Source organism: Amaranthus tricolor, chromosome 15 (genome assembly GCF_026212465.1).
Source record: "Amaranthus tricolor cultivar Red isolate AtriRed21 chromosome 15, ASM2621246v1, whole genome shotgun sequence".
In the NCBI taxonomy this organism is placed as follows: Eukaryota; Viridiplantae; Streptophyta; class Magnoliopsida; order Caryophyllales; family Amaranthaceae; genus Amaranthus; species Amaranthus tricolor.
In genome coordinates, this window is record NC_080061.1 from 18,621,360 (window position 1) to 18,646,359 (window position 25,000).

The 25,000-nt window shown below is 33.8% G+C and overlaps 1 protein-coding gene and 4 pseudogenes across 2 annotated transcripts; 4 read left to right on the forward strand and 1 right to left on the reverse strand.

Annotated features, from left to right (window-relative positions):
* The first annotated feature begins 1,852 nt into the window (after positions 1 to 1,852).
* Positions 1,853 to 12,537, forward strand: LOC130801178 (uncharacterized). Of its 2 annotated transcripts, XR_009039526.1 has the most exons (6): positions 1,853 to 2,051; positions 2,271 to 4,835; positions 7,462 to 8,823; positions 10,832 to 11,078; positions 11,221 to 12,077; positions 12,167 to 12,537. XR_009039526.1 is itself a non-coding variant. In XM_057664961.1 (5 exons), exons 2-5 carry the CDS (start codon positions 2,538 to 2,540, stop codon positions 11,781 to 11,783), a joined length of 4,470 nt encoding a protein of 1,489 aa, XP_057520944.1. In that variant the 5' UTR covers positions 1,853 to 2,051; positions 2,271 to 2,537; the 3' UTR covers positions 11,784 to 12,118. The 2 variants fall into 2 exon arrangements, 1 of the variants encoding a protein (XP_057520944.1); XM_057664961.1 differs by lacking the exon at positions 12,167 to 12,537 and having other exon boundaries at positions 11,221 to 12,118.
* Positions 12,538 to 16,241: 3,704 nt separating this feature from the next.
* LOC130801181 (ATP synthase subunit beta, chloroplastic-like) lies at positions 16,242 to 17,874 on the reverse strand (annotated as a pseudogene).
* Positions 17,875 to 18,064: 190 nt separating this feature from the next.
* On the forward strand, positions 18,065 to 19,726 carry LOC130801180 (ribulose bisphosphate carboxylase large chain-like; annotated as a pseudogene).
* A 285-nt stretch (positions 19,727 to 20,011) lies between these two features.
* Positions 20,012 to 22,071, forward strand: LOC130801179 (acetyl-coenzyme A carboxylase carboxyl transferase subunit beta, chloroplastic-like; annotated as a pseudogene).
* A 1,459-nt stretch (positions 22,072 to 23,530) lies between these two features.
* LOC130801121 (uncharacterized) overlaps positions 23,531 to 25,000 on the forward strand; it is an 8,275-nt pseudogene continuing 6,805 nt past the window's right edge.

The following is a 25,000-nucleotide window of genomic DNA, read 5'->3' on the forward strand; positions in this document are numbered from 1 at the left end:
TTCATATTTAAATGTGAATATCCAGTTTACTTTAACCCGGACTTTTACATTATGTGAATGGTATAGTTATTACTGCTAGTGATGATGCACCTAGAAAAGTTCATCACCAAATTACCAACTCAATTCTCCTTGAAAGATCTTGGTGTTCTATCCTACTTCTTAGGTATATATTGAGGTTCAGCATACTCCTAAAGGATTAATTCTCAATCAATACTAGTACATTCTTGACATTCTCATCAAAAGTAAAATGGTAGATGCTAAGTCTATAGCCACACCGCTCGCAGTTGACCCACCACTTACCAAAGCAGGTGCTCCTTACTCCTATCCAACTGAATATCATGCTCTAATAGGTAGTTTACAATACCTTGGCTTAACATATCCAAACGTGGCTTTTTCTGTAAACAAATTAGCCCGATATATGCAATCTCCCACTGAAGATCACTGGAATGCATTGATGCGCCTTCTTTGATATCTTGTTGGCACCATCAACTTCGGTTTGGTCCTTCGCAATTCGTCGCCACTGTGTCTTCATACTTTTTCTTATGCGGATTGGGCTAGGAACAGAGATGACTACATTTCCACTTTGTCTATATTGTGTACCATCTTGGTTCCAATCCTATATCATGGTCCTCTAGTATGCAACGCAATAGAGCTCGGTCTTCAACTAAAGCAGAATATCGGGCCGTAACTTCCACCACAGCTGAAATTCTTTGGTTACAAAATTTATTCTCTGAATTAACTCTCAAGTTGTACTCCAAACTAGTGATTTATAGTGATAATTTGGGAGCTCCTTATGTCAGTGCTAATCCTGCTTTGCATTCCAAGATGAAACACTTGGGCCTTGATTATCATTTTGTTCATGAAAGTGTCCAAGCTGGTTCCTCCCGTGTTTTCTTCATCTCCACACATGATCAAGTTGCTGATTACTCATAAAGCCTCTTCTTCGACAAACGTTTTAGAAATTTGTTAGCAAAATTGACCTTCTTATACTACCAAGCCCATTTTGAGGGGGGATGTTAAACCAACTTGAATAAATGTTGCTCTTGCTTTTTTTTAAATAGTTTGTTTCTTGTTTTCTTAAGAGTTTGTTAGGGTGTTATAACAAACTTCTTCTTGCTCTTGTATATATTAGCTTACTTCACGTGAATAAAGTTTCAAGTATTCCGTTGTAGTTTGTCTGTCTCTCACAACTAATGGCATTAAAATTGAGATTATTAATGATTAATTAAAGCAAAATTTCACATGGTAACATCGAACTTTCATGAAACGCTAGTGGTAGCACTTTTGTGAGATTTTTCCACATGGTAGCATCCAGTTTATGCAATATCTAATTGCCGTAGCATTTTTCGTTAAATTCTTGTCAATTTCCGTTTAAATCACCCTTTTGACGTTTCTACCCTTATTAAATGTCGGTTGTTATCTTTATAATTTGTCCTAAACCATTTTTATGCTCTCAAATACGCTCTCGAAATGTTGTAACAATTTTGTTTTCATAACGTTTGATTCACCTTTAGTCATTTTGAATGAAAACAAAATTGTTACAACATTTGAGAGCGTTGATGAATTAAATGTCAAATTGGTGAATTAAGCTTCTGAGAGCATAAAAAATGGTTTAAGACAAATTATAAAGATAATAACCAATAGTTAATAACGGTGAAAACGTTAAAATGGTATATTATAAGGAAATTGTCAAATTGATAACTAGATGATACCAAGAAAAATACTGTATAAAAATACTGGTGTTTCATGAAATTTCAGTTAATTAAAAATTGAAATTATCTTATAAAAATAAATCAAATTTTAAATTATTTTGGGTAATTTTCTAAATATTTTTTGACATTTTTTTTTTCAATTCTATACGGCTATACCAGTTAACTCGCCTTTTTCTCTTCTGTGACGGGAAAACGAAACCCTAGCTATACGGAAAACCGGAAAAGTCTCTGATTAGTATATAAATTCGTTGAATCAGATCAGGGAAAGAGTTGGAAAAAACTTATGCTCTAATATGTTACCTACGATGTTGATTTATGAGGAGTGAAATGTTGTGTAAGGTACGTTGATAAAATGGCTTTTAATTTTGTGAAATTTTTTTCTTGTCATTTTTTTGCATGCTGTTTTAATTTACGTCGAATTTTTTTCTATGAATTTATTTATTTATTTATGAGATTTAAAAGGTAGTGCGTGTTTATTGAATTTGAAATGTTTTGAGATTATTTACCTTTGATTTTGTTAGGATTGTGTTTTTAATTGAGGTATTTTTTTGGTGTCAGATCTGTTCTTTTGTTACAGATGTGAATGGTAAGCATGTAGGTTGGGGAACTAGGGTTATCTTTAGTTGATTGACTTCACGTTAATGGAAGATACAGAAGATAAGTGCTATTGTACTGAAAATGATGAGAAATGTACCTCATTGGATTTGCAAAGCGTAAATGAGCATAAAATTTTGATCTCGAGACTTTTGGCTGTTAATAAGCGCAGTTCTGGTAGTCGTAGTGATAGGAGAAGTTGCAGTACTTTGCAAAGAAAATTTAATACTGATGATCAAAACGAGTAGGAAGAAGAGTAAAAAGGATGTTTTGTTGAGTAGTTTTTCAACGAGAGGGAAGAGGAGTGATGGTGAAGTATGTAAGGGTCGGTTGAATTCAGTTTCAAATGAATTGGGGAAGGTAGAGTTACTGGAGGATGTGAGATTGGATGGTACTGGTGGTTGTTTAGGTGGAATTTCTCTCGCTTTGAACGGTAATGTTAATGTGCTTAAGCGTCCTCGAGATTTGGTCAGGAGAAAGAAGGCTGAGATTGATCTTTCGTTGAAGCAGGAAGGAACATTGAGTGGTAAAGTAAGTCTGGTAAATGGAGGCAAACTGAATGCCAATGTAGGTGGTAGCTTAGTGAGAAATGACATTAGTAGCAGAAAATTGGATGACAATGGTAAATATGAGATTACTTCAAATGGTGGTGTTATAGCAAATGGGAAAAGAAGAAAGCATTCTCATGATCATAAAAGAAGTAACACTGATATTTCAGACTTGCATCGGCATTTGAAGAGAGATGGTTCTCATTCTTCTCTACATAATGGTGATTCAGTGGCAAAAAAAGCTCGAAGTAACGTTCTGAAAAAAAAAGAAACGAGAACCAAAAGTCCTGTGTTGCCTGTTAAAGCTAAGCAGTCGTTGTATGAGTCGAGTAGGATTTGTGATGATTTCCAGGATGATGACGAGAATCTCGAGGAAAATGCAGCGAGGATGCTTTCTTCTCGCTTTGATCCAAGCTGCACGGGTTTTTCTTCTGTAGGCAGGAACTCTAAGTTGCAATCTCCAAATGAGCTGTCAGCGTTGATCTCTTCTGATAGGATTTTGGTCCCTGAACATCCGAGTTCTATAGAAGAGTCCATTATTGCTTTCAGTGATTCTGAAGCAAGAGCTCTACTAGCAAGGGATCAGCAGAAAATCAAAGGGCTTTCAAGAAATCAACCGCAATTTCATGAGGTTGTATCAGGGGGATTTGATTCTTTTTGGGTATTGAACCGAAGGATCAAGGTTTTCTGGCCATTAGACCAGAGATGGTATTTTGGTCATGTCATTGACTATGATGCAAAGAAGAAACTTCATCATATCAAATATGATGATCGTGATGAAGAATGGATTGACCTTCAAAATGAGATGTTCAAGCTTTTATTGTTACCTAGTGAGGTTCCTGGAAAGGATCGGAAGAAAAAGTCAAAAGCTCATTTAAGAAAGTCGAAATATGATGAAGCTGCTGAAATGGAGGAGATAAATGGGAGCTGTATGGAGTCTGAGCCTATTAGTTTATGGTTGGCACGGTCTAACCATCGCAAATCACCACATTCCGGAGCAAAGAAGAAAAAGAGAACACTGGATAAATCTCAATCATCTTCCTTTTCTGGAGTGAAAATTGAGCCAGCGGAAACCTCAGTAGCAGGTCCTTCTGGGCGCAATGTTGATGACTCTGGTGTTTCTGCCTTGCCTAATATATCTGGTAAGGAGAGGAAGCTGATCACAGACAACTTTCTTTCTAATAACGATAGAGCTCTAATAGTTTATTTTAGGAGGCGTTTTCACAGGAGAAAAGAACCACCATCAAGTGTTTTTGAAGGGAACTTGTGCCAAGTGTCAGAAAAGCAGGATGCATGGGGAAATGAACGCTACTCTTTTGATTCCATAGCCCTTGCAAATGACAGGTTATTCTGGATTGGTGAATGTGATAACCCTGCCAAAAAATTGAGTAATAATGAGGTCATTTGGGAGGTTGACTCTTCTGGGTGTTTGAAACTGGTTATTCCAGTCATAAGTTTGAATGTGTTTAAGTTTGATTGGAGCTTCCAATTTCCTGTTGTTAATAGCATTATAGTTGGCTGGCCACAACACATGTTCATGCTGCAACATGGTACTTTGATCTCCGCATGGCCTACCGTTCATCTGGAGATACTGTTTGTTGACAATGTCACTGGTTTGCGGTTTCTGTTGTTTGAAGGATGCATGAAGCAGATAGTCTCTTTTGTTTTCTTGGTTCTGGCTGTATTCTGTCAGTCTCAGCATAAAGAACTGCATGATGATCAGCAGCTACCCGTGACCTCGATCAGGTTTCGGTTTTCTGGCTTACATTGTCTTGCAAAGCAGCTTGAATTCACATTTTATAACTTTTCGGAGGTGAAAGATTCCACGTGGTTATACCTAGACAGAAAGCTGATGAAGCGCTGCATGCTCATTAAGCAACTGCCACCATCTGATTGCACTTCTGACAACATTAAGGCTCTTCAAACTGGTTGTAATCTGTTTACACTGAGCAATAGTAGCTGGAAGCCCTCTTCATTAATTGTAAGGATACTTTTGATACTTCCTCCTGTTTAATATATACTCTCCATTTCAATTGATATGTTATTTATTCTGACTAGTTCTTTTTCAGTATTTGAATATTTTTTACTTTTTTATACCACGTTGTTACTTTTTTTGGGGGTGGTGGTGGTTGTGAAAGGCTGGGGTGGGGAATAAAATAAATCGCGGATGTTGTTGCGATGTGAATTGTTAACTTGAAAATATCCATTTTATCATTGCAATTCAAGTTTTCTAGAGCACATATTTCTATAAATTAAAGCTTATAATAGACCTTTTAGAACCTAAAACATTTTTAAAAAGACTATAATGGCTAATTAGCAATCTGGTACACCATGATTTTTAATCACAAGTTATGTAATGGGGTTTCGCATAATGTTAAGCTAAAACGCTATTATAAAACGCCCATTTTGTAAAAAAATAATCGTATTTTTATTCCATGGTGTGGGGCGCAGTTGAGGGTGGGGACTGAGCAACAAAATCAGAGAAATGGTCTTGCTGTTGTAAAAGGGTTAATGTTTTCTAATATCACAACTACTCATGTCATCCTGAGCCTTTTTTGTGGTGCTCAACAATGGCTGCTGTGAACCCTTTCTTTGTTCTATTTGTATTAGAAATTCTTTAAATTAAAATATGTGCATATGTATTTAGAGAAACATATTTACTAGATTAGGATGTCCTCCTAGAATATGTGGTCCACCTTTGAAAGTCATCTAACGAAACATGAGTTGTGAAGGACATTTATGCTGTTTCAGAAGGTACTTAATAATCTGAAAGTGGGTATTACATTTACATACACCATGGGATTTAGAGGCGTCCATTGTATGTTTGGTTTAGGTCATTTTCGGATTTTTTAGGATCTAAATTCAATTTTTTGTGCAAGTGATTTTCGGTTAGGTTGGATCATGTTTGAATTTTGGTCAAATTTGAGCAGTTTTGTATTGGGGAACATAGTGCAAAAATGCATTAACAGTTACGATTGTGGTAATGACACGATGATGCGGCTGTCACACCACCAAATATCAGCCAAAAATATGAGACATCCTTGGACCGACCTAAAATTCGGTTTTTCTTTACCCCTTAACAACACGGTAATATAGGTTTTATAAATATGTAATCCTTTACAACATAGCCGATATGATATGATGGGACTTTATTTTTACCATGTTGGGGATAGTCCATATGTACGCCATTTTGAAGCGCAAAATGTGTAAATGTTGCCTAGTAACACAAAATATTGTATTTAGACAATCAAGTTTAAAAGAAATTTGAAACAAGTATCTTATACAAAGAATGTTGATTTATTTCAACTACACGTACCCACTATTGGAATAAATTTTGTTTCCTAAGTTGAAACACCAAATTAATGTTTCTCGTTTTCCATTAGTTTCTCGTATTGGATTGAATTTCGTGTAACATTTGATGTAGATAGTAGCTTGAGAGAGGAAAGAAGGCTAAATTAAAATGGAAGTGTAAAGTAGAAGTTTACAGAAGGACTTTTACAATTTAAAAAGTCTACTTGTTTTTGTTTTGTAGTATTATGATGGGTTGTTTAGGGCAAGGTTCCAGTCCTGGTAACAACTCTTGTTTTTTGGAAGTAGTTTTCTCTGAATTAACTAGAGTTGCGGGTGTTGGGTCATTCAATTCAATATGTACTTCTGTTTTGTACTTTTGGCCTATTGTTATTTAGTAAAGTTAATGACCTTTTGCAAAACCATTGCCAATAAACAATAACCTCTTTTTCTTCGCCTTGAAATTTTCAAAATGAATGATAGCCACATCCCTGGAGCCGTAGTTTTACTGCCCTCTCCTTTCTTCATATCATTTTTCATCAAATCATGGACTCATTAAAATTTGGTTTTGTTTTTTAATTTTGAGCTGCTGTATTAATCATTTCGTATCAGTTTATTGAGAAGAAACAAAAAGAAATCTACTAATCATCAAAGAAGTGAACTGCATTGATGATGAATTTCCAACATATTAATATAGTCGATTGCTGGTCTTTGCAGCTTGTCGATGGTCTTTTCTGTCTACTAATTTGCAGTTTTTATCAAGTACTCCATATAATGTTTCTATATGATGTTTCCATAAAAAATGTTCACGGGAATTAAGAATAGTTGAATCTTTTAGATAGTAAATATATTTTGTTGAATAATAAAGTTAATGGAGAAAAGTAGGGACCATAAGCATTAAAAAATAAATAAAATATAGTAAGTGGAAAATATATGGGAACCACAAACATTAAAATATGTTAAAATAAAGTTAGTGGAAAATATGGATACTATAAGCATTAAAAAATTAAATTTAGGCCTTTAGGGTGATTACTCATTATGTCCAAAAATGATAGAAGTAGACAATTATTTAGGGGAATAAAAAAGGAACTGCCTAAAATGAAAAATGGGAGCATCAAAAAGAACAAAGGGAGTTAGCTTATTTATGACAAGCTTACCTGTTTAACTTTTTTTCGCAATTACTGCTATGTGCTCCTTCTAAGCAGGAGTCACTCTACTAGCATTTGTCAATATATTTATTGCTATATATGATATACCCTTCCTCCTTACTATCACCTACATTCTTTCTTAGTTTGCACTTGATGCTGCTAATTGAACAGAATAATCCTTCGCCAAGCTTTAGGGAGCAAGATCCTGTATGTTTTATGGATCATCCGGATTATAAAGCTACTATGTCATCTTCACTTCCTGTGGGGTGCAGTTCACCTGTTGTGCTTCCTGTGGAGAAAGGGAAAGCTCGGCTAACTGAAGGTGACAGTCATTTATCAGCACAGCCTTTAGATTCTGATAACCTTTTTAAAGTCAATGACAATAGAAAATGTGGTCATCTGAAGGGTTTAACCATTGAGATGCAGTCATATGTTCCTATTGAAAGGGTTACCAGACACATTATTGATTCGGAATTGAATGACTATGATGGAGTGTACAAGCCAAGCTCTGCTGCTTCTCAAAGTACGTGGGGTAGGACTGGAGTTGGCAATTCTCACTCTTCAGCCTCTGCAACTCTCTCTCCAGGTTGGGTTGATGGGCAACAAGGCTTTCTTCACAGTGGCTTTGGCGATGGACCTAAGAAGCCAAGAACTCCAGTTTCATATTCTCTTCTTTATGTAAGAGAAGACTATAGCCCTAAGAACAAGTTCTACCAATCAAAAAGTTTTTCTCGTAAACGCATCAGAAGAGCTAATGAGAAGAATACATCCGACATTATGGGACCTTCTCAAAGAAATTTGGAATTGCTGTCTTGTGAAGGAAACCTTTTGGTTAATGTAGGGGATCGAGGGTGGCGAGAATGTGGGGCAAAGGTTGTACTAGAGCTTTTTGACAGCAATGAATGGAGGCTTGCGATAAAGATTTCCGGGGGCATCAGGTATTCTTACAAAGCGTATCAGTTTGTGCAATCTGGAACAACAAACCGGTATACTCATGCTATGATGTGGAAAGGTGGAAAAGATTGGATTCTAGAGTTTCCAGATCGCTCTCAGTGGACAGTGTTTAAGGAGATGCATGAAGAATGTTATAACAGGAATTTTCGTGCTGCATTAGTGAAAAATATTCCCATTCCCGGTGTTCGCGAGGTTGTAGAAAGTGACGACAATATTCCTGAAGTACCATATGAAAGGCCTCTAAGATACTATCAGCAGATGGAAAATGATGTTGACATTGCTATGGATCCTTCCCGTGTCTTGTATGACATGGACAGTGATGATGAGCGGTGTATCATAAAACACAGTGGCGCAAATTTTAAAGAAGGGAGCTTTGGGGATGTGTCTGATGAAATGTTTGAGAAGACAATTGACGTGCTTGAGAAATTTGCTTATGCTAAACAATGTGATCATTTCACTTTGGATGAATTAGTGGAAGCCTTGGCTAAGGTTGCACCATTGGAAGCAATTCAAGTCATTTATGAGCACTGGAGGGAGAAACGACACAGGAAGGGAATACCTTTAGTCCGGCATCTACAGGTATCTTCCACTTGGCTTTTTTTTTTTTTTTTTTTTTTTTTTTTTTTTTTTTTTCCCAGCTAACTGGCCTCTTTATTTACTTGCACGTATAATTAGTAAAAGCTGAGTTTTGTAAGGTTGACCGTTGACCTAATAATTCCAGTTGCCTTTTATTTATTTTTCATATCCGTGTTCTTGGTCATGATTAGACCTGGGAAAACGGTCGGTCGGTCGGGTTTTGGGTCGGATCAATTTCGGTCGGGTCATTTTCGGGTCGGGTCAGTTTCGGGTCGGGTCAGTTTCAGGTCGGATCACTCTGGGTTTCGGGTAGGTTCGGATTGACCCAACGGGTTACCATAAAACATTAGAATATCCAATCGACTAATTCAACATAAAAAAAAATCATTAAAATGTCTAAAAAAAATCATTAGAGAAATTATATGTACGATTTTCAAAAAATAGTTGGTATGTCAGGTTCATTTAAGTGCAAGAAAAATAGGGGAATTAATACTTATTTTGAAAGACTTGTAAGATACGCGCTTTATAAAAGTTATTTTGTTTATTATAATTGTAACGTTAGATAAAAATGACGTTAAAATTATCTTCACAATTTTCATGTTGGAAAGATATACAACTAACTAAGTACTTATTTCGTCTTATAAGATACGCGTTTTATAATTTAGGGTAGCGACATTCGTTTTTTGAAAAGCTCATTCAAACGTGCGAAACGTTCGTATAAATTATATTGATTTGCTTACTGAAATGTAGAAGAATTAAAAACTCATTTGACTGATTTAACAAGATACATGTATTCAATTAAGATGATTATAACGTCCTGTTTTTAAAGAAAAATAATTACGATGGCTAAAAAGACGTTAAATACGTGTTTTTTGAGATCTATTGATGAGTTTTAGGGTTCAAGTGATATACTCAATATGTTGAGATACTTTAAAAACTAAAATTTTATTTGAAATGAATTCTAACATTGAAATTACTCTAAAAATTGATATTAAATCTGTCAAAACGGGTCGGTTTCCGGTCGGGTCATTTTCGGTCGGGTAATTATCAGGTCGGTCATGTTTCGGATTAAGTCGCTTTCGGGTCGGTCGGGTTCGGGTTTTGTCGGGTCGGGTCCGGGTTCATTTTCGGGTCGGATCAAATTTTCCCAGGTCTAGTCATGATGATATATGGGTGCGTCAACTTTGTTGAACTATGCAGAGTAATATCTGTTGATTATTACCTCATGTGTCGTGTTTATATGTCCGCAAAATAATGAGCTTTTGACTTGGGGGTATTGATGGCTGTGTGCTGCAATAATTTGCGACCTTGTGCTCTTTTTTATAGGTTTTTGGCCAAGAATAGGAGTTTTAAGAAAGCAGGTTTGACATAAAATAGCTAATGTTTTGAGTTCCTTAACTAAAGAAATGCTGGAATCCATCTAACATAGAAAACAAATGGAGTGCTGATTTTTCTTGATAGTCTCTTGAAGATTAAAGCAGCTATCATTTCCATTTTTACTCGCTAACCTGCAAGATTTTGGTTTACTTAGTATTGTTGTTTTTGAACATGAAATTCTGCCTTTTATCTAGAAAAAGAAATTAAGCTGCATATGATTGTACGCAGTACTTGTGAGGAGCATCTTGGATGAGGATTAGGGCTCTAGATAGTGCAGGAATGAATGATGCAATGATGTGAAAATCTAATCTCAAATGTATGTGTAGTATTAGGGCTCTGGTCATTGTTCTGTGATTCTGTCTGATGGAACCTTCTGCATATATGGATTTAGGAAAATGTTTGAGCAGTAGCGGTGTTTGACTGTTATAAGCTGTCTTTGAAATCATAAAATCACATCTCAATGACAAATTTTTGGTGAAGGGCTGAAAAGAGAGCAATAATCAGATGCCTCAATCTTTGTTCTTAGTAATGTTATATATCTAGATTGCTTACTTTGCAGTGCTTGACAGTTAAACTGTAGATTAATATATATCCTGCTTCGAACAATGATTAAAGTTGCTTTTCTTTCAAGCAGCCTCCCCTCTGGGAAAGATATAAGCAGCAAGTAAAAGAATGGGAGACGGTGATGGCAAAGAGCAACATGCTCCTTTCCGGTGGATGCCAGGATAAGCCCTTAAAAATTGAAAAACCTCCGATGTTTGCATTCTGTTTGAAACCGCGAGGAATGGATATGTCAAATAGAGGGTCAAAACAGAGGTCACAAAAGAAACTTCCAGTTGGTGCACTGAGCAATGGAGATGCAGATACTTTCCATTCTCTAGGTATCACTAACCTGTTTTCTTTTTGTTGATTAAATTAGATTTTCAATTTTGGCTTTGAAACTGATCTGTTTTCTATTTATTAATTAGATTAGATTTTCAATATTGGCTTTGAAACTGATGTATTTCATTTTAAAAATTCCAGTTGGACGAAGATTAAACAGGTTTGCATTAGCAGATGACAGATTTAGCTATGCTGCCTATAATCAAGGGATGTCTGATTCCTCTCTGGTCCTTAAGGCCTCAACTAGGTTGTTCTCTCTCAGGGATTCCGGTTCTGTGGGGTACCTTTCTTTGATTAGTGATGGCTACGAGAGGAATGACTACCCGAAACTTTATAAAAATAAGCCGAAAAAGTTCTTCATACCATCCAATGGTCATTCACCTATTGTTTCATACAATCGGAGACCTTTAGGCAAACGAGGTTCAGTTCATTTATGGAGTTCCCCCGAGTGGCCCAGTCTGCATAATCAGCGAGATGAGTTTCAAAGACACAAGTTTGAGCAGCTGGATCCTTCTGAAGTTGATGAGTTTAGGTTGCGTGATGCATCTAGTGCTGCTCGACATGCTGCCATTATTGCCAAAATGAAGAGAGAGAATTCCCAACGAATGCTATGTAGAGCAGATCTGGCATTGCACAAGGCAGTGTCTGCTATCATGACTGCGGAGGCAGTTAAAAGTTCATACAGGGAACCCAATAGTGAGTGATCTTTGATTGAGTGGGTGAAACCTTTTTGATTTGTAGGGCTCTCCTTTAACATGGGATTTTTACGCCAAACTGGCGACAGTGGAGAAAATCTGGTTTATTATCCTGAAGACTGGAATTTGTAGATACAGAAGTCCTCTAACGTGCTATGAGCTGACTCATAGGAGTGTGAACCTTTTTCTTTACCTGAGTGACGCCAGGCCTTTCAGCTCTCTAGACTATAGTTGAAGCAGTATCAACGGGTGGTTTGCTATTAGTTTTGACTGAATACTCTGAAAACACTTCTGTTCGTGCAGGTAATGGGTGCATAAAAATTTTGTTGCCATTGTACATAAAATCCTCTTTTCTACAACTTTTTTTTAACGTTAACATTATGTTTGGATAGAGAAAAGCAAGGGGAAGGAATTGAAAGGATGAAGGATGCATTGTTTGGATGACAAAAATGGAGGGTAAAGGTTTGGAAGGGAGGGGTTTGAAGGAAAAATATGGACAAACTTTGTTAAGAATACAATCTCTCCTAGAGTGGAAAGATTTGAAGGGAAACCAATCATTTTCTTTTCTCTTCTCTTCCCTTCCCTTCAAAACAAACAAGAAGCACTCTCCCTCCTTAAACCGCCCTGTTTCTTTTACTTCTTTCCTTTCCCTTTTCTTTTCTCTTCTAATTTGCTATCCAAATATAGTGTAAATGAGTGTGCTAAATGATAGTATACACCCCTTGAGATGTTAACCTCTGGCTGGAATTCAAGCCGTTGTCTAACTATTAGTAAATATATATATATATATATATATATATATATATATATATATATATATATATATATATATATATATATATATATATATTCAATAGGTAGAGAATTGTAAGTAAATGATACAAAATTAAATTAAATTTATGAATGGCCTTTCATCCTTTGCTTCTCTTTTCAACACCTTCATTTTGTAGGTTTCAATGTCGATTTCTCTACTTTTAATTTTCCCTTTCATAATAAATAAGTGAACTTTTCATTTGAAATCTTGAGTTGCATTTCTTTGACTGTTGGTGTGTGTGCTTTTTTGCGAGTGCGCGAATGAGCCTGACAAATTAACATTGCTGCTTGTGATTCTGTTTAAAGTTACGTCTATAGGTAGAAGCTAATGTAATTTGTTTGCGTTTATTGTACTTAAGGTTAAAGGTCTTACAATGAACAATCTATTTTGGGGTTTTGTTTGGTATTCATAAACAGGCGACCGTTAATAGTGATACTAAACAGGCTCCTCAAAAGTTAACCTTATCTTTCTGTTGATAATGATATTCTGGATGATATTTAAAAACCATTGGCATTGCATTTTCAATCGTGTATGTTTTAAGATGTGTTTACTGTTCATCGGATGAAGAAAGTTGACAGCTCTGATACATTTGTTGTGCCATCAACTTGGCTTTTCAGGACGCTGAATTTAGTGTTCGAATTAATTTAGCCCATTAAGTTTCCTACTTTTTGCTATACTAAAAATAGCGCCAGTTGGATATTGTCACGTTGATCCACCATTCTTGAATTGAAAAAAATAAATAATGGTTTGTTCTATTACCAAGCCATTTCAAACGAATTGTTAATTAAAAAAGCAAATTCGGTTTGAGACTTTTGTTCTTGTTTTTTTTTTATTGTTATATTAGATGGTGTCCGTGCAGGCACAACTTTATTAAATTTAATGATATATTTGTATTATTTAAGAAATCAAAATTTTAAGAAATAAATTTTACATTATAGTTATATCTCATTTCAGTTTAAATGGTTGTATACATTATATATATTGTTTGATTTGTATCATATTTTGCATTGTGAGCGTAGATAATTGTGAAAATTTAGTTATAGATTTAACATAAATATTTATGTAAATTTTATAAAAGTTAAAAAAAATAATTCATTTGTCATGAAAAATTTAGGTAACTTGCATAAAGAGAGTCACAACCTAAATTATACTCCTATTAGACTTATGCATTGAATTTGAGTAACCAATTTCAATAGTATAAACAAAAAAAATCCTCAATCCTCATAAAAGTATATTATCTTTTAACCAACTTAAAATATGCAATACACTTAAATAATACTCATTTAATAAATAAAATTAATAAGATTTTATAAATAATTGAAAAAATCAAAATAAAATATATGGTTTTTTTAATACATTAAATAATACTCATGACTTAAAAAGTATAAATCAATCAATATGGATGATAATACTTAGAAAGTAATAAAGAGATATAAATTTTAGACATAAAACTATTATATATTTGAGGGGAAAATTTTTGTTGAGGTTGTGACACGTAAGCAATATTAAATGGTAATGATGTTGGCGTGTTTTGCTTTAGTAACATTACAAAAAAAAGACACAATTCCGACCACTCAAAAAACTCGAAAATTAGTCGGTATAGAGCTATACCGATTGATTTCCGACTATTTTGGGATAGTCGGTTTAGAATGGTCGGAATTTCATTTTAGTAGGAAAACAGTCGGAATTTCTGGTTAGTCGGAAATTCTGACTACCAAGTTAGTCAGAAAATATTAGGAAATAAATAGTTGGTAATTAGTCGAAAAACACTATTTCAGAATATATCCCAAGTTGGAAAACACAAGAGAAAGGTTTTTTTAAAAATTCCCGACCACTTTTCCAACCACCAAGTTGGTCAGAAAAAAAAAGGATGAAAGAATGTGGCACCCACATCTCACCCAAATGGCAACCAACACCACAACAATCAGCTTTACACACAAATGTCTTAGGGAAGGATCAAATCTATAATCTCATGGATATTACATATACATTCCAACCAATAGGCCATCTGTTGATTAGTAACATTTTAAGCTTTGTCATTGAACTTATAAGTTATGATATAACACTCCTACCTTTTAATGTTTTATTATTATTATTATTATTATTATTATTATTATTATTATTATTATTATTGTTATTATTATTGTTATTATTATTATTATTATTATTATTATTATTATTATTATTATTATTATTATTAGTTGTATTAGTTTAATATTATTCGTATTAGTGTAGTATTAGTATTTTTATTAGTTGTATTAGTATATTATTACTTGTATTAATATATTATTACTCGTATTAGTCGTATTTGTGTATATTTATTATATTATTAGTTGTATAAGTATATTACTACTCGTATTAGTGAATTATTAGTACTTTATTGGTTATTTAGTCGTATTAGTCGTAATACTGCATTATTAGTCTTATTAGTATTTACTCAAAAAAAAAAGTCGTATTAGTGTAGTACTAATATATTATTAGTATGTAATTAGTCATGCTAGTGCTTTATTAGTCGTTTATTACTCATATTAGTTTATTATTAGTTTAATTAGTCATATTTATTATTATTATTATTATTATTATTATTATTATTATTATTATTATTATTATTATTAGTTGTATTAGTGCATTATTAGTTGTATAAGTGTATGATTAGTATAATATTAGCTGTATTAGTGTATTCTTAGTCGTATCAGTGTATTATTACTCGTATTAGTTTATTATTGTTTGTATTAGTATAATATTAGTCGTATTAGTGTAGTATTAGTATTATTATTAGTTGTATTAGTATATTATTAGTTGTATTAATATATTATCACTCGTATTAGTTGTATTACTGTATTATTATTATGTTATTAGTTGTATAAGTATATTACTACTCGTATTAGTGGATTATTAATAATTTATTAGTTATTTAGCCGTATTAGTCATATTAGTGTATCATTAGTATAATATTGGTTGTACTAGTATACAATAAGTATATTATTACTCGTATTAGTCGTCTGATTGCATTCTTAGTCGTATCAGTGTACTATTACTCGTATTAGTTTATCATTAGTTGCATTAGCATAATATTAGTCGTATTAGTGTAGCATTAGTATTATTATTAGTTGTATTAGTATATTATTAGTTGTATTAGTATATTACTACTCGTATTAGTTGTATTATTATTATGTTATTAGTTGTATAAGTATATTACTACTCGTATTAGTGGATTATTAGTGCTTTATTAGTTATTCAGCCGTATTAGTTGTATTAGTTATTATTAGTCGTATTAGTGCATTATTAGTACTTTATTAGTTATTTAGTCGTATAAGTCGTATGAGTTATTATTAGTCGTAATAGTATATCATCATCATGATTATTATTATTATTATTATTATTATTATTATTATTATTATTATTATTATTATTATTATTATTATTATTATTATTATTATTATTATTATTATTATTATTATTTTATTATTATTATTATTATTATTATTATTATTATTATTATTATTAATATTAATATTATTATTATTATTATTATTATTATTATTATTATTATTATTATTATTATGATTATTATTGTTATGATTATTATTATTATTATTATTATTATTATTATTATTATAAAAATATTGTGAAATTACCTTTCCTATTCTTTCCTATTCTTCTTCAGATAATTCGTCCAATCCAAGGATAGCGATAATATCTTGAAGTTCTTTGTAACGTTGTAAGGTTTGCTTAACTCTTTGCGCAGTTTCATAATGTTCCTCGCCAACGATCCTAGGTTGGAGCATAGTTGACGTTGAATCTAACGGATCCACCGCTGGATAGATCCCTTTGGCCGCCAATCCTCTTGATAGTACGGTAGTAGCATCTAAATGTGCAAATGTCGTGGCAGGAGCGGGGTCGGTCAAATCGTCTGCAGGTACATAAACTGCTTGAATCGAAGTTATGGACCCTTCTTCTGTAGAAGTAATTCTTTCCTGTAACGAGCCCATTTCGGTACTAAGAGTAGGTTGATAGCCCAAAACGAAAGGCATTCTACCCAATAAGGCAGATACTTTAGATCCTGCTTGGACGAAACGGAAGATATTGTCGATAAATAAAAGTACGTCTTGCTCATTAACATCTCGGAAATATTCCGCCATAGTTAGGGCAGTTAACCCAACTCTCATACGTGCCCCCGGTGGTTCATTCATTTGACCATAGACTAAAGCCACTTTTGACTCTGCAATATTTTGTTCATTGATAACTCCGAATTCTTTCATTTCCATGTAAAGATCATTTCCTTCACGAGTACGTTCACCTACTCCGCCAAATACGGATACGCCCCCATGAGCTTTTGCAATGTTGTTGATCAATTCCATAATGAGTACTGTTTTACCTACTCCTGCTCCCCCAAACAGTCCTATTTTTCCTCCACGGCGATAAGGAGCTAAAAGATCTACCACTTTAATTCCGGTTTCAAAAATAGACAATTTTGTATCTAACTGTGTAAAGGCGGGCGCAGATCTATGAATAGGAGATGTTGTGCTGGTGTCTACGGGACCTAAATTATCAACAGGTTCCCCAAGCACGTTAAAAATTCGTCCGAGAGTCGTGCCGCCGACTGGAACGCTTAAAGAAGCTCCTGTGTCAATAACTTCCATTCCTCGTGTTAGACCATCTGTAGCACTCATAGCTACAACCCTAACTCGATTATTTCCTAATAACTGTTGTACCTCACAAGTCACATTAATTGGTTGACCACTAGTATCTCGACCCTTAACTACTAGAGCATTGTAAATATTGGGCATCTTGCTTGGAGGAAAAGCTACGTCCAGGACCGAACCAATAATTTGAGCGATACACCCCAGGTTTTTTTTTCAAACGTGGAAACCCCAAAACCAGAAGTAGTAGGATTGATTGTCATAATATTATAGTTAAAATATGTCGAAATTTTTTGCGAAAATGAAAATTATCGAATCCAAAAAAAAATGTCCGATAGCAAGTTGATCGATTAATTAAATAAGAAATAGGAGTTAGCAATCCATTTTGTTGGTACCATCCAAACGAATCAAATTCAACCCACCTATTTTCAAAATATCAAATAAATGGATGACCAAAAATCCTGAGAAAGTCTTTTATTTGCCTATCATTCTAGACAATACTTTCTATATTATCTACAGAAATCGAACCCGAACTCTAAACTCTATTTTTTTTATGATTCATTATTTCTATCGAACTGGGACCTAGTTCGTATTTAGTATATAGATTTATGTCTAGCCTTTTCATGATGGAATTCCGCATATTTTCACATTTAGGATATACATATACAACATATACCCCTGTCAAGGGTAAATTTCGAATTATTTAATTCGTTCCACTTAAATGGGGACAAAGGGATTAATAAATTAGAAACCTAAAGAACAACTGTTACGGTTGGGTTGCGCCATATATATGAAAGAGTATACAATAATGATGTATTTGGCGAATCAAATACATGGTCTATTAACGAACCATTTTGATTAGTTGATAATATTAATTGAGAAATTTATGAAAGATTCTTGTAAAAGGTTTTCTTAAGGCCGAATTTATGTCGAGTAGACCTTGTTGCTTTGTTGTAAAAAATTTAAAATTGAATTTGTAGGGAGGGACTTATGTCACCACAAACAGAGACTAAAGCAAGTGTTGGATTTAAAGATGGTGTTAAAGATTACCGATTGACTTATTATACTCCTGAGTATGAAACCCTAGATACTGATATCTTGGCAGCATTCCGAGTAACTCCTCAACCTGGAGTTCCACCTGAAGAAGCGGGGGCTGCAGTAGCTGCCGAATCTTCTACTGGTACATGGACAAGTGTATGGACCGACGAACTTACCAGTCTTGATCGTTACAAAGGACGATGCTACAACATCAAGCCCGTTGCTGGAGAAGAAAATCAATATATTTGTTATGTAGCGTATCCTTTAGACCTTTTTGAAGAAGGTTCTATTACTAACATGTTTACTTCCATTGTGGGTAACGTATTTGGGTTCAAAGCTTTTGCGTGCTCTACGTTTGGAAGATTTGCGAATCCCTGTTGCTTATGTCAAAACTTTCCAAGGCCCGCCTCACGGTATCCAGGTTGAAAGAGATAAATTGAACAAGTATGGTCGTCCCCTATTGGGATACACTATTAAACCCAAATTGGGGTTATCCGCTAAAAACTATGGTCGAGCATGTTATGAATGTCTTCGTGGTGGACTTGATTTTACCAAAGATGATGAAAACGTGAATTCCCAGCCGTTCATGCATTGGAGAGACCGTTTCCTATTTTGTGCCGAAGCTATTTATAAATCACAAGCTGAAATAGGTGAAATCAAAGGGCATTATTTGAATGCTACCACAGGTACTTGCGAAGAAATGATAAAAAGAGCTGTATTTGCTAGAGAGTTGGGAGTTCCAATCGTAATGCATGACTACTTAACAGGTGGATTCACTGCAAATACTAGCTTGTCTCAGTATTGTCGAGACAATGGTCTACTTCTTCACATCCACCGTGCAATGCACGCAGTTATTGATAGATAGAAGAATCATGGTATGCACTTCCGTGTACTAGCTAAAGCGTTACGTCTGTCTGGTGGAGACCATATTCATTCTGGTACCGTAGTAGGTAAGCTTGAAGGGGAAAGAGATATTACTTTAGGCTTTGTTGATTTACTACGTGATGATTATACTGAAAAAGACAGAAGTCGCGGTATCTTTTTCACTCAATCTTGGGTTTCCACACCTGGTGTTCTTCCTGTTGCTTCAGGAGGTATTCACGTTTGGCATATGCCTGCTCTAACCGAAATCTTCGGGGATGATTCTGTACTACAGTTTGGTGGAGGAACTTTAGGACACCCTTGGGGGAATGCACTGGGTGCTGTAGCGAATCGAGTAGCTCTAGAAGCATGTGTACAAGCTCGTAATGAGGGACGTGACCTTGCTCGCGAGGGTAATACAATTATTCGTGAAGCTGCTAAATGGAGTCCTGAACTAGCTGCTGCTTGTGAAGTATGGAAGGAAATCAAATTTGAATTCCCGGCAATGGATACAATTTAGTCTAAGTCATTAATGTTCGGTCTCTTAATTGAATTGTAATTAAACTCGGCCCAATCTTTTACTAAAAAGGATTGAGCCGAATACAATTTTTGTATATATCTTATATCTCTCTATTTATAGAAACTTCTTTTTATATACAAGCAAGATCTTCAATTCAAAATTGAATACTAAACAACTCAAACTTTCTATTATTGTCTTGGATCCACAATTAATCCTACGGATCCCTAGGATTGGTAGAATTGGTAGAATCTTATACATATTCCGTGGGTTCGGGCTATGACTGTGGATATTAAGTCAAGTATACGAACTCCTTCTACCTATCTTGTATATTGTCCTTTTCGTTTCGTATTAGATTAGAAACTTATTCGGTCTTATATTAGACGGGATTCGACGAAAAAAAAATTCTTCATTTCATAAAATAGAAGATATATTCTTTATTTTTTTATATAAATTTGACCTGACCTTGGAAATTCTGCCTTTTTTCTTTTTCTTTAGAATTTTTTCGAATTTTAAAGATAAAGAAAAAAGTTCTATCATATTCATATACAACGAAGTTATATCACGGATTTGTACAAGAAAGAATTACTTCTTTCAATAGAATATACTTAAGAATACTTACTCATTTTTCGTTAATAATCTGCGTGATTGGATCTAGATGCTTATTCTGACAAGAAATGTTCAAATTGATTTTCATCGAATGACTATTCATCTATTTTATTTTCATGCGAATAGGGGGCAAGAAAGCTCTATGAAAAAATGGTGGTTCAATTCGATGTTGTCTAAGAAAGGGTTCGAACATAAGTGTGGATTAAGTAAATCAATGGACAGTCTTGGTCCTATTGAAAATACCAGTATAAAGGAAGATCCGAGTCTAAATGATACAGAAAAAAGAATTCATAGTTGGAGAAATGGTGACAATTCTAGTTACAGCAGTAATATTGATAATTTCTTTCGTGTCAGGGACATTCCGAATTTCATCTCTGATGATACTTTTTTACTTATAGATAGTAGGGGGGACAATTATTCCATATATTTTGATATTGAAAATCAAATTTTTGAGATTGATAACGATCATTCTTTTCTGAGTGAACTACAAAGTTCTTTTTCGAAGTATTGGACTTCAAGTTATCTGAACTCGAAATCTAAGAGTGACGATACTTATAACGATCGTTCCGGATATTATACTAAAGATAGTTGGAATAATCACATTAATAATTGCATTGACAGTTATCTTCATTCTCAAATCAGTATTGGGAGTTCCATCCTAAGTGGTAGTGACAATTCCAGTGACAGTTACATTTTGAATTACATTTTTAATGAAAGTGGAAATAGGAGTGAAAATTTCAGTAAAAGAACGAGCACAAATGATAGTAATTTACCTAGAATAGAAAGTTCTAATAATCTTGATGTAACTCAAAAATATAAACATTTGTGGGTTCAATGTGAAAATTGTTATGCATTAAATTATAAGAAATTGCTTAAGTCAAAAATGGGTATTTGTGAACAATGTGGATATCATTTGAAAATTAATAGTCCAGATAGAATCGAACTTCTGATTGATCCGGGTACTTGGAATCCTATGGATGAAGATATGGACTCTATGGATCCTATTGAATTTTATTCAAAGGAGGAAGCTTATAAAGATCGTATTGATTCTTATCAAACAAAGACAGGTTTAACTGAAGCTGTTCAAACAGGTATAGGTCAAATAAATGGTCTTTCTATAGCAATTGGGGTTATGGATTTTGAGTTTATGGGAGGTAGTATGGGATCTGTAGTAGGGGAAAAAATCACCCGATTGATTGAATATGCTGCCAATAAAAGCCTACCCCTTATTATAGTATGTGCTTCCAGGGGGGCACGCATGCAAGAAGGAAGCTTGAGCTTAATGCAAATGGCGAAAATATCGTCTGTTTTATATGATTATCAATCAAATAAAAAGTTATTCTATGTGTCAATCCTTACATCGCCTACTACTGGTGGGGTGACAACCAGTTTTGTCATGTTGGGGGATATTATTATTGCCGACCTAATGCCTACATTGCATTTGCGGGTAAAAGAGTAATTGAACAAACATTGAATAAGACAGTACCTGAAGGTTCACAAGCAGCCGAATTTTTATTCCATAAAGGTTTATTTGATCCAATCGTACCACGTAATCTTTTAAAAGGCGTTCTAAGTGAGTTATTTCAACTGCATGCTTTTTTTCCTTTGAATCAAAATAAAGTCGCGGATTAAAGTTTAAAGTCAATTATTTTATTGTGTCAAAAAGTATTTTTTTTATTGGAATCTATCGGAATAAAAGGAAAAACCAGAAATGAAGGATGGGGTTTTTTCGTTGGCGATATCCTAATTTTTGAATAAAAAAACAAAGACTTCAAAAATAGCTTTTTTAGATCTTTCAATATTTTTTGTGAATCTTTATTAGACCTGGGAAAATTTGATCCGACCCGAAAATGAACCCGGGACCCGACCCGACAAAAACCGAACCCGACCGACCCGAAAGCGACTTAATCCGAAACATAACCGACCCGATAATTACCCGACCGAAAATGACCCGACCAAAAACCGACCCATTTTGACCGATTTAATATCAATTTTTAGAGTAATTTCAATGTTAGAATTCATTTCAAATAAAATTTTAGTTTTCAAAGTATCTCAACATATTGAGTATATCACTTGAACCCTAAAACTCATCAATAGATCTCAAAAAACACGTATTTGACGTCTTTTTAGCCATCGTAATTATTTTTCTTTAAAAACAGGACGTTATAATCATCTTAATTGAATACATGTATCTTGTTAAATCAGTCAAATGAGTTTTTAATTCTTCTACATTTCAGTAAGCAAATCAATATAATTTATACGAACGTTTCGCACGTTTGAATGAGCTTTCCAAAAAACGAATGTCGCTACCCTAAATTATAAAACGCGTATCTTATAAGACGAAATAAGTACTTAGTTAGTTGTATATCTTTCCAACATGAAAATTGTGAAGATAATTTTAACGTCATTTTTATCTAACGTTACAATTATAATAAACAAAATAACTTTTATAAAGCGCGTATCTTACAAGTCTTTCAAAATAAGTATTAATTCCCCTATTTTTCTTGCACTTAAATGAACCTGACATACCAACTATTTTTTGAAAATCGTACATATAATTTCTCTAATGATTTTTTTTAGACATTTTAATGATTTTTTTTTATGTTGAATTAGTCGATTGGATATTCTAATGTTTTATGGTAACCCGTTGGGTCAATCCGAACCTACCCGAAACCCAGAGTGATCCGACCTGAAACTGACCCGACCCGAAACTGACCCGACCCGAAAATGACCCGACCGAAATTGATCCGACCCAAAACCCGACCGACCGACCGTTTTCCCAGGTCTAGTCACAAGCAGCCGAATTTTTATTCCATAAAGGTTTATTTGATCCAATCGTACCACATAATCTTTTAAAAGGCGTTCTAAGTGAGTTATTTCAACTGCATGCTTTTTTTCCTTTGAATCAAAATAAAGTCGCGGATTAAAGTTTAAAGTCAATTATTTTATTGTGTCAAAAAGTATTTTTTTATTGGAATCTATCGGAATAAAAGGAAAAACCAGAAATGAAGGATGGGGTTTTTTCGTTGGCGATATCCTAATATTTGAATAAAAAAACAAAGACTTCAAAAATAGCTTTTTTAGATCTTTCAATATTTTTTGTGAATCTTCATTAACAATACCCCTTGGATCAAACTATAACGAATCCTTTGTAAATTTAATTTATAAGAAATCGTGTATTTTCTTGTAGTAGAAGCAAAATAAAGAAAAAAAAGATGACGAATACTAAAGTAAAGTTGATTATCATATATTATATGTAAAAAGTGAATTTCTTTTGTAGTTCTACATTCCTTGTACTTCTTAATATACTATATTAATTATATTAATTTTATAGAATTAGAATTCTAATTAATTTATTAATATAATACCAATAACATAATAACAAAAAAAAAATATAACAAACAGGTACAATTACAATACAATTATAGTAAATCGAGGTAATAACTATGAACTTTCCCTCTATTTTTGTGCCTTTAGTAGGCCTAGTATTTCCGGCAATTGCAATGGCGTCTTTATTTATTTATGTTCAAAAAAATAAGATTGTTTAGATTTTCGGGTTCAAATCTCATTTTTCAAGACTTAGACTTGAATCATAACATAGATATCTATTTAGTGGAATGGTATACCACGCGATTTCTTATGAACATAAACGAAAGAACCCTTACTTTAAATGTATGTGGAAAGATGACGACATAGGAGTACATGTTATTTTTTTGATCTAACTAAAAAGGAAAATATAAATAAATATTTACGTAGGATATTTAAATAGAAAGTGAAACACATCCGACATCAGAATAGGACTAGTTGATGAGAGTTACCATGGAAACAAGATAGAGTAAGGAAAGTACAATTCATTTGAGGTATTTTTCAATTCAAATTAAATGTAACCAAATCTAGTATGAATTGGCGCTCAGAACGTATATGGATAGAACTTATAACGGGATCTCGAAAAATAAGTAATTTCTCTTGGGCCTTTATCCTTTTTTTAGGTTCATTAGGATTCGTATTGGTTGGAATTTCCAACTATCTTGGTAGGAATTTGCTATCTTTATTTCCCACCCAGCAAATTCTTTTTTTTCCACAAGGAATTGTGATGTCTTTCTATAGGATCGCGAACCTCTTTATTAGCTCTTATTTGTGGTGTACAATTTCGTGGAATGTAGGTAGTGGTAATCTTTTCGATAAAAAAGAAGGAATAGTATGTATTTTTCGTTGGGGATTCCCTGGAAAAAATCGTCGCATCCTTTTCCGATATCTTATAAAGGATATCCAATCTATTAGAATAGAAATTAAAGAGGGTATTTCTACTCGTCGTGTTCTTTATCTGGAAATTAGAGGCCAGGGAGCCATTCATTAACAATTTATAGATGAAAAATAAAATGGAAAAACAGAAAATATTTATTCCTTTTCTATATCTTATATCTATAGTATTTTTACCCTGGTGGATCTCTTTATCATTTCAAAAAAGTCTGGAATCTTGGGTTACTAATTGGTGGAATACTAAGCAATCAGAAACTTTTTTGAACGATATTCAAGAAAATAATCTTCTAGAAAAATTCATCGAATTAGAGGAGCTCCACTTGTTGGACGAAATGATAAAGGAATACCCGGAAACACATCTATAAAAGCTTCGTATAGGAATTCACAATGAAACTATTCAATTGATCAAAATGCACAATGCGGATTGTATCCACATGATTTCGCACTTCTCGACTAATTTAATCTGTTTCCTTATTCTAAGCGG

Coding starts and splice junctions, on each gene's coding strand:
- LOC130801178 (XM_057664961.1), top strand. CDS start 2,538: ATGATCAAAACGAGTAGGAAGAAGAGTAAAAAGGATGTTTTGTTGAGT. Junction 8,824..10,831: donor CTTTAGTCCGGCATCTACAG/GTATCTTCCACT, acceptor TCTTTCAAGCAG/CCTCCCCTCTGGGAAAGATA. Junction 11,079..11,220: donor AGATACTTTCCATTCTCTAG/GTATCACTAACC, acceptor TAAAAATTCCAG/TTGGACGAAGATTAAACAGG.